Raw genomic sequence first — 10,650 nt, 5'->3', positions numbered from 1 at the left:
GACCCCCTCCCACGCGTTCTCTCAGTACAATTACCCTTAGAAAGACCCTCCTCCCACGCGTTCTCTCAGTCCAATTACCCGTAGAACGACCCCCTCCCACGCGTTCTCTCAGTCCAATTACCCGTAGAGACCCCCTCCCACGCGTTCTCTCAGTCCAATTACCCGTAGAGAGCCCCTCCCACGCGTTCTCTCAGTACAATTACCCGTAGAAAGACCCCCTCCCACATGGTCTCTCAGTACAATTACCCTTGGAAAGAACCCTCCCGCGCTGTCTCCACAGTACAATTACCCTTGGAAAGACCACTCCCACACGTTCTCTCAGTCCAATTACCCTTGGAAAGACCCCCTCTCACGCGGTCTCTCAGTACAATTACCCATAGAAAGACCCCTTCCCATGCGTTCTCAGTCCAATTACCCTTAGAAAGACCACTCCCACACGTTCTCTCTGTCCAATTACCCGTAGAAAGACCCCCTCCCACGCCTTCTCTCAGTACAATTACCCGTGGAAAGACCCCCTCCCACGCGTTCTCTCAGTACAATTACCCATAGAAAGACCCTCCTCCCACGCGTTCTCTCAGTCCAATTAGTTTAGAAAAACTTAAACGTGGTCTTTGTTCTGCTCTGCAGGTGCACACCTAGGACCTGATTCTAAATAACGCGCAGCTCCGTATAAGGCCGCAAACAGCCATTCCCTTGGAGACTTGCTCACGTGCACAGCTCTAGGGCACAAATCACTCGGAAAATGGCCGCTGTGGCCATTTCCGGATGATTTGCGCATGTGCACTGGAGATGCCTCCCCCAAGGAACAAGACGCCATGTTGCCGGACACCTGCGCATGCTATGGCATTATGTCAAAGTCTATCAGCTGCCGGAGAGGAGGGGGCCCAGACAGAGACTGCACACGGGCCCCCTGTTTTATTCGTACGCCCCAGGCCACGCCCCATTACAGCTCCCTGACGGTACGCAGCGCTGCTTATATGCATGCGCAGTGGTAAGATTGCTCCGCTGTGTCTGACATTGCCTCCCTAAATCAGTCACACCCCGGGCACAGCTGTACCCGGGGTGTGACTGAGTACCTATCATTACCCTTGGCCCATGTTGCAGCAGCACTTGTGATACAGTAATAATATAACGTGGAGAAGTGTCATCCATGGGAGAGCCAGTGCACACTGAGAGGGAGCTGCTGCAAGTCCGCAGTGGCCCAAGCTGCCCATTTTCCAGCTTCCTCTTGTAGCTCATCTTCTCATCGGATGTCTGACCCCCCCCCCCCCCCCCCCCCTAACTTTCCTCCTACAGCCACAAGAAACAAACAGACCCTTATTATTACTACACAGGCTCCCCACCCATCCACACTCACTGACCAGCTCCCTCCTCCCACTTGCCCAGTCCTGAATCCAGATTGGCCGGGGGCTCAGAAGAAGGCTTTCCGTCCCACCCCTCAGGGTTTTTAAACCTGGTCTCCTGCTAGACCTCACTTATTCCATCGCAGGGGAATCTGAGGGACACAGGGGGCTCCCCACATGCATCTGGGGGTCACACACTACTAGATTACAAATGGACTCTATGGGCACCTTGAGGACACCATGCGGCCTTCTGGCTCTTCTGATGCTCTCAGCGCTGAGTAAGTCCATCTCTGTACAGTCAGAGTACATAGGGAACATCTTGCTAAGCGTCCTACTTGTTTATTATTTGTCAGTCTATTACAGGGATCATGTACGCCAGAGCAGTAGGCAACCTATGTCTCTCCAGAGGCTATGGGGGTACTTCTCAGCCAGACGGTTCTCCAGGTCCTGGGTACAATGTATGGGGCACCCACTTGTGTAATGGGGAGATGCCCCATCCTTCATGTACTCTGGGCAGCAGTAAGCTTGCTCAGGTATCTGCGGCTTATTAGAAGTGTTATATAGAACATCATGCTAAGTCTTTTATATACAGTATAGTATCTTGCTCTAGATTGTCAGATTAAACCTTCCTAGACAGCAAAGTCTATGAAATAGAGGTGAAATAAATGTTATAGATGACAATCATTATAAAAGAATGGTGATCAAAATAAAAGTAGCGGCTTCTGTTAATTAAATAGCAAAAAAAACAAAACGTTGAATTCTTTCTTTATGCTCATTTTGCTTTAATGTTATTTGCAATAGAGATGAGGAACACAATCGGGGGTAAATTTACTAAGATGGGAGTTCTATTTAAGATGGGATGTTGCCCATAGCAACCAATCAGCTTCTACTTCTCATTTATCTAGCACCTTGTCGAAGATAATACCTGGAATCTGATTGGTTGCTATGGGCAACAGCCCATCTTAAATAGAACTCCCATCTTAGTAAATTTACCCCCAGGTGTCTGTCTCACAGACGGCAATGTGTGCTAATGACTAGATGACGGTCAGTGACACCTGCATTCATTGTACTAACTTGTTGTCCTATTGCGTTGTATTGTCTCTGTGTTTATTGGTTTGCAGTGGCATCCTATATAATAAAGGTCTAACACTGCTCCTCAGCTCTGTGGGGGGAATTCAAGTGTTTTGCACGACAGCTGCCATTAGATGGTGCCCGACGGAGCAATTCAAGTGTTGCTCCGTTCGGGAGCGCGCAGCCGCCGGCGCTTGGCATTACTGTTATGGTGTTCCGGGCTGGTAAATAGTTAATGTAATAATTATGGCAGAGGGAAAGCTTGATTGCACAAGATTCGGCAAAGCCTCTTTGTCTTGGAATACTGTCTTGGAAATCCCAGAAGCTTTCATCTTGTGCAAAGTAACTTTTAGAGGTCTATGTACTAAAACCTTGGAGAGAGATAAAGTACCAGCCAACCAGCTCCTAACTGTACATTTTTAAACACAGCCTGTAACATGACAGGTAGGAGCTGATTGGCTGTTGTTTTATCTCTCTCCAGGGTCCTGTAACGTCGGTATACAGCAACATGACTATTCTATCCTAAGTTGTAAAATGAGAAATAAATCTGATACAGTATTATAATAATGGACAACACTGTGCACGTGCCATAGCTTGGATAGGATAAAACATTGGGGGTCATTCCGAGTTGTTCGCTCGTTATTTTTTTGTCGCAACAGAGCGATCAGTCGCTAATGCGCATGCGCAATGTCCGCAGTGCGATTGCGCCAAGTAAATTTGCTATGCAGTTAGGTATTTTACTCACGGCATTACGAGGTTTTTTCTTCGTTCTGGTGATCGTAATGTGATTGACAGAAAGTGGGTGTTTCTGGGCGGAAACTGGCCGTTTAAATGGGCGTGTGGGAAAAAACGCTACAGTTTCTGGGAAAAACGCGGGAGTGGCTGGAGAAACGGAGGAGTGTCTGGGCGAAAGCTGGGTGTGTTTGTGACGTCAAACCAGGAACGACACTGACTGAACTGATCGCAGATGCCGAGTAAGTCTGGAGCTACTCAGAAACTGCTAAGAAGTGTCTACTCGCAATTTTGCTAATCTTTCGTTCGCAATTTTGATAAGCTAAGATTCACTCCCAGTAGGCGGCGGCTTAGCTAAAAGCAGCTTGCGAGCGAACAACTCGGAATGAGGGCCATTAGAAAAACCAGATTCGTCTGCTGAGAAATCACTAACTCATAGAGGTCTGGGAACGCCATTGGAGAATATCTTGGGTTAAACATCTCATACTTCTGTATAATTCTGTTTGTCTTATTGAAAACTCCAACTTTCATATACTGTAGTTCAGGTGTCAAGGCTTTCTGTTGCAAACATCATGCAATTTATTAGGACATTATATTATTACTTATGCAGCGGTTTAACTACTAAGACTAAAATACAATACCCCTTGCTTAAAATAGTTATTGCTAAGAGTCATAAATATACAATATGCAAAAGTTCTTCCCGGCAATGGTATCCCGGTGATTACTATGCAGCGTTTACTGCTATGCAGGGAAAAGATGTCCAACGACTGCAGGCGGCACCAAGGATCCAGTATAAGGAGAACAGCAGACAATTACCAACTACATCGCCCCACCTTGTGGATCATCCAGAAATGTCCTTGTTTCAGGGTCAATACTGGATACTTCCTGACATGTGACTGGCTAAAGAGGCAAATGTAAAACATTTCCTTTTTTAGTGGTATTTTTAAATAGGTAATACGGCACAGCCTAACGTATGTTTTCTACAGGCATGCGCGTGGGGCCATTGTACTTGCCCCATTGTACTGCTCCACCTGTACAGTGTAAAGGTCGCTAGTTGATCTGCAAGTCTATAAAATTATATTAAGTTTGTAGATCGGGCTGCAACCCATCCCAGGTTTTAGTCTTGGGTCGGGCACTTGTAGCCCCCCCCATTGTTTTGTATTATTCATTGGAAGCTAAACCATTGCTACCTTTATATTTTTCTGACCAGTGCTCTCACCAACCCTGGCAATTGAGGTTTACACTGACCGAGAGATACACGGCACTCTTGGGTCCAAGGTCACCCTGTCCTGCACTTTCTGGTCGAGCGAGTGGATTTCTGATGATGTCTCTGTGACCTGGCATTACCAGCCCGACCACAGCAGGGACACGTATTCGGTAAGACTCAGAGACCGGCCCTTGGACATGCTCATGGGGCTGGATGATAATACGTTTACAATAACGTTGAAAATGGCAAACGTTCATCCTTGAAATATTATATACTGAGGTGTACAGGCAGCTGGCATCAATTAGCAGTGGGTGTCTTCACTCATTGGTCATTGGTTTTCTTAGTGCCCATTACTTGGTGTTGTGCCGCCTTACGTGGTCTTCCTGGCACATCATAGTTCCATTTATTTATTTTTTACCACAATATTTCCTAAAGAAGGATATGTGTAATTCCCTCGTAGAGATTTGCATACAGGGGTATTTATAGCTGATTCTGCTGATTTCAATAAAATATGTTGTGTTTTTATTTTTCCCTTAGATATTTCATTACTCCAAGGGACAAGCACATATAGATGACACAGGGATATTCAAGGACCGTATAGAATGGGTGGGGTGGCCCAGAAGTAAGGACGGATCCATCGTACTCCGCAATCTGGAATATGCAGACAATGGAACCTTCACCTGTGATGTGAAGAACCCACCAGATGTGGTGGGAAAGTCATCTTACGTTCACCTGCTGGTCCATGACAAAAGTGAGGCTCCATTTCCAGTACTCCGCACCTAACTGAGGTCCACATTTGTGTTTTGCACTAATCTCCACTTCTTAAGTCCAGAAGGGACATCTAGCTATCTCTTTGTGGTTGTTCTCTCATATACATGGATATGTAAATACAAAGGGTTGTAAAATGGATTGGGCGTAGAAATACAAGTTTTACTTTTTTGAATGACATCACAAACCATGATGTCATCCTGTCCAGCTCTTATTTCCCTCTTACCTATCCGCCTCACTTTCCCTATACTGACAACACTTTCCTTGTTTTCATTGGCGTCCTCACAGGTCCAGTCCGTGCTGGGGTAATTCTTGGCATCATTATTGGGGCAGCACTGGGAATTGTCATTATTGTGGCCTTGCTCGGCTACCTTATCCGATACTGCTGGCTGAGACGACAAATCCGAGTGCACAGGGAACTCAGGTAGGTCAAGTGCGGCTTGTCGCCCTGCCACCATCCGTTTTCTCCTGTCAACGTCCATGTGTAAGCTAATGTGACGGGAAGTGTAGCAAATCGGTAACCAGCCAACTGCTAGCTGAAGTGTGGCGACAAAGGGACTGGTAGGTTCACACACCGTATATTCTGGGTCAGCACCAGCTGCAATAACTTGTGTATATACTACATATTGCCTGATTCTGAGCAATGGCAGTATTCACCAAATTATGCAGTTTTCTTGCTACTTTGCATGCGAGAAAACCGGAAAAAAAAAACCCGTACAGTGCATGAGTTCCACTGAGTGCACAAGTTCCACTGAGTGCACACACAGAGTCTCGGGACCAGCTGAGGTGCACTGTATCAGAAATGTACTGGAAATTATGGCCATTTCTGGGTGGTGACTGGGATATGACTATTCAGACGCACAAAGATGGTGAAGTTTTATGGACGTGTTATGGGAGCATCGCGGATGTGCCACTGAAGTAGTTGCGAACTTAGGTTCTTAACCGCTCACAGTAGAGGCCATACCCTCACTCACACCAATGGTGGTGTCTAAAGATGAACCAACCATCTCAAGATGTTCACAGTGGGCATCTCAGTCCTTGGCACATTCCTGGGCACACACCAGAGGAAGGGCTTATACTGACATTAGCATAATACAGCAGGCGCTAGTACGATCACAACATTGAGTGACTCAGAATCAGGCCATAATGATGATGTGCTTTGCACGCAAACCCCAGCGCCACTTGCAAGTAAGCGCACATTGATAACATCCTTTAAGTAAGTTATGACGCCTCATGGTTTATGCAGTGATCGGAAGCTTTCACAGAAACAATAATATCAGCCTTTAGCGTTACACCGTCTACGTATCTTCATCATCAAACTGACTCTCACTATCTGTCTCCTCTCTCCAGTGCTCTAGAAAGAGGAAAACTTCACAAATTATCCAAGGGTTCATCAAAGGGTATCAGACAGGTAAGAGATAAATAATATCCAAGAAATAAAACTTTTTTTCGAGCTACCAATCCCCTAGAACTGTCCATAGATTGTCATCTGAATATTTGTCGCCTGTCCTTATCACTGTCCCCCCCCCCACTCCCCCCCCCCCCCCCCGCCCCACCTTCTGATTCTCCAAGATCCTATAACCATCCTTCTTGGAAGGGCTTCCTGGCATGACTACTGTTCAGTTTGGGTCTACCAGCTTAGAGGTTGGATTTCCATAGATCAAAGCTACTGTAATGCGGAGAAGGCCATTGCTCTTCCCCTCATCTGTAGGACGAGGTCTACAACACAAGGGCGTTGATGTGTCAAGCAGTGAAAATAGTGTAGAAGTGGACCAGTGGAGAAGTTGCTCTTGCTCAGCTTCTACCTATCATTTTCTAAATGCTACCTCAAAGCTGATTGGTTGCTATGGGCAACTTCTCCACTCTTTTCACTGCTTGATGCAACAGGACCACATTGGCTTTTCTCTCTGGTGACTTAAGCAACCCATCTGGTTTGATAGGTTCCTGGATGTGGAACTAAACCTAAAACCTGAGAACCTATATGTATTGTGTAATAAATGGTCATCGGATCCTCACCACCACCTCTTCTCTTCCAGACCCCGCTCCTCTCCATGCTAGACCAGAGCCGCAGCTTTAAATCCAGCGACAAGAAGTCCAAAGGGATTGGAGACTCCCGCCGGAAATAGCAATTAGCAGGCAGGGAAGGTACACAAAAGGCAGAAGAGGAGTCCCCCCGCAGCTCCAAGGTGATCTACACCATCGAGATGGAACTGAGGGGGGACGAAGATGGGGATCAGCCCCGCAGAGCTGCAGTAAAGTCCCCCAGCAAAACCAGCCTCAAAAACGCCTTAAAGAATTTAATTAAAAGTGACTCAGAGAAACACACTTAATAAACTGGAGAACACTGGGGACCTGGGAGAAGGTCTATATTGGGGTCTATACTTGAGAGAGGGTCCATCCGCTTTATCCATTCTACACGTCAACCAGACTGGACCATCGCCATCCATTTATTACTGTGGGTTTTTTATAGCTAATATATGGTGCTAAACACAAATAATAATATGAATACAGACAGTCCTCTTCAAAACTCATGATAGCTTTCAAAGTGTCTGGCAACCATATCCAGCCAAAAATCAACAACCAGTTGTTTCTGATCTGATTCCATTTTCCTAAAATAAGATAACAGAATGTCCTTGAGTGGGACCCTCCTCTGTTCCCCAGCTACATCTCTCTCCCAGGTCCCCAATGCCCTTCTGTTGTGGCTTATGCCCTTTAATAATGTTTTTGTGTTAAACATAGACCATCGTGTACCTTTCCCTGCGGGAAACTAGCAAGAACTTTCCGAGAAACCAAGAATTAAAGTAGGACTCCTCTGGGATACTGGGACCCCCCCACCAAGTTATATAGCCTAGAAATGGTCCAAGTTATATACCCTAGGAATGGCTGCAATGCATTGCAAAGCAAATTGTACCCACCAGGGGGCGCCCCATGTAATCTCATAGGAACATTGATTTATATGATCAAGTGATGGGCCAGAGGGCAATACTTTGTTCCCATTAAGTCCAAAGGAACCTTTGTACACAGAATCAGAGAAAACCCTAATGAAGCATTTCCATGGCTTATAGAAACCTGCCCCATACTTGATCATGTTAAATAGCCATCACCCACAGCTGCACTTAGCTCCGCTGTATACCACCTGTATACTCCAACAGTCTGGCAATGCATTCTGGGACTGGCGGTCTAAAAGATGGCGCACACGAGGTCCAAGCCCAAGTAAGACAGCACCTTATACTCAATTTAAAAAAGTCATATATGCACCCACTGTCTGATACCAGCATGACGCACAGTGGTCCTTGTAATGCCTGGACTGGGCTGCAGATCTCATGTATTCCTATCATCGCTTTCTGTCTGTACAAGTATTGCCCTTTATACCTCTCTCCAGGGCAATATTTCTACAGCTTACACCCTTCCCCCCACCTTGCTGCCTCCGGGGCAGAAAAGGGTGGCTAATCCTTGGTGGTTTTTACAAACCCCAAAGATGCTGGATGGGCCTTTAAACAATTGCAATCCCAGCATGCATTTGGGGTTCTAATAGCCCCGTTGTGGTACCCCAGATCCCTCAATGTAAGTCGGTACTGTTTAGTAGCCCCAAGGGCAACAGGCAGGGGTGATAGGACTTAATTCTCCTCTGATTCCTCTGTCCTTCTTGAGTTCTCTGCAGGCCTCAAGTCGTCCAAATTTAGGTAATGTTGTTTTAATATCAGGTTGTTATCTTGTTGTCTTGCGTTTATCTTTTTTCTATGGTGCTGCATCACATGCCATTTTCCTTCCGGGAAACTGAGGCAACATGAAGTTTCTTGGGGTTTAATTTTTTTTTGTATTTATATGAAAGAGAAACAACACAACAACAAAAAATCATTTTATTCCCCTACGTTCGGGCCCCATGTAATTAAGAATTAACCCAATTGACTTTTATTATTTTTGATCTCCGGATTTGCAATAGACAACCTATTCACAACTCAGAAGCCAAACTTGACATTAGGACATTGCAATGCATTCTGGGTTATTTATCTCTTCTGGTAGTTTTGAACATTGCGTGCGATTGGCTGGCATAGAGGTAGCCATGGTATTATGGGTACTGTTGTCACAATGTCAGGATGTCCCGAGAAATGAAACGGCCTCACGGTAAACGATATAACTGGTTTCCACCGGACGAGACTCTGGGCCTGCTCTATATCAATGTGATCAGTCAACAGTACGCACCACTATTAGAAGCAGAGATGTTCCCTGTCCGCCCTCTATATATACAGTATATATATGTGTGTGTATGTATGTATGTATGTATGTGTGTGTATAAATGTATATAAATAAAAGATTGATAATGTACATGCATTGTACCCCCCGCCCCCACTGTACAAAAAATTGCACACAGCCACCAAAATTAAAATTGTTAATAAAAACTGACATTTCTGAGAACGAAAACCTGTTTGTTTTTGGTTTTATTGAACTGATCATTATAATTTATTATAATAACCGTATTCCCAGCATTAAGACGTGAATATTCTTCAAGAAAGGGTTTGATGTCAGGGGGTCAACGCTACTTGTGTTATGGGGAAATAACAAAAGCCAAATGATCACATCTAAGTCAACTAAAACCAAACTGGGGGGAAGGTTGGAGAAGCCCTAGAATGCCCCATATGAAGCTTTTTTTTTATAGATGTGGTTGGAGCAAGGTTATTTCATTAAATGGCCTTGTGTCAGTCACACGTCTATACCTATCCAGAAGTTACCAAACAGCAGCCAGTGGTAAACCAAGACAAAGAGCATTGGGACTTGAGGGTGATAGCTATCTCCGAAATGATGTGGCTGGGACTGGAAAATGTACTTCTACCCAAGGACTTTCATTGGAAGGGCACATACCATTAAAGAGAAATTATTTGGGCAGAACACTTGGACGCCGGGAAGCAATGGGGATTATTTATGATGTTGGATAGATAGACGGCACAGTGATTGCAAAACACTGATATAGATAGATAGAGATAGATAGATAGATAGATAGATAGATAGATAGATAGATAGATAGATAGATAGACAGATAGATATCAGAGATTTTCAACCTTTTACAACTCGCGGCACACTGAACAAGATGTAAATATTGCCAAGGCACACTCAAATATAATGGTGAGGCATGGTGCAGTTGCGTGTCCTGGGATGTCATGTCGCAGCTTCTCCATAGGTAACGCCTGAGCCACATCTGAGAAAGCCAGAAGAGCCCAACACTGCCCGGGCCCAAAATTAGACCTGGCTCTGCAACCACTAAACCCACCAGTATTGATCGTTCCAGGGCCTCAGTAGCGCTAAACACTGACGGGCCTGGCTGTGCTTCTATGGCGGCACACCTGGAGACTACTCAGGGCACACTAGGGTGCCACGGCACAGTGGTTGAAAAACACTGATATAGATAGATAGATAGATAGATAGATAGATAGATAGATAGATAGATATGATATGATATAGATAGATAGATAGATATGATATAGAAAGATAGATACTGTAGATAGATAGATAGATATGATATAGATAGATAGA

The 10,650-nt window shown here is 45.2% G+C and overlaps 1 protein-coding gene across 1 annotated transcript; it reads left to right on the top strand.

Moving 5' to 3' along the window:
* Positions 1–1,466: 1,466 nt before the first annotated feature.
* Positions 1,467–9,543, top strand: MPZ (myelin protein zero). Its single transcript, XM_063946906.1, has 6 exons — positions 1,467–1,621; positions 4,357–4,523; positions 4,891–5,104; positions 5,410–5,545; positions 6,472–6,532; positions 7,158–9,543. Exons 1-6 carry the CDS (start codon positions 1,555–1,557, stop codon positions 7,245–7,247), a joined length of 735 nt encoding a protein of 244 aa, XP_063802976.1. The 5' UTR covers positions 1,467–1,554; the 3' UTR covers positions 7,248–9,543.
* Positions 9,544–10,650: the final 1,107 nt, after the last annotated feature.

This window comes from Pseudophryne corroboree, chromosome 12 (genome assembly GCF_028390025.1).
Source record: "Pseudophryne corroboree isolate aPseCor3 chromosome 12, aPseCor3.hap2, whole genome shotgun sequence".
In the NCBI taxonomy this organism is placed as follows: Eukaryota; Metazoa; Chordata; class Amphibia; order Anura; family Myobatrachidae; genus Pseudophryne; species Pseudophryne corroboree.
This window is presented reverse-complemented; position numbering and strand designations above follow the sequence as displayed.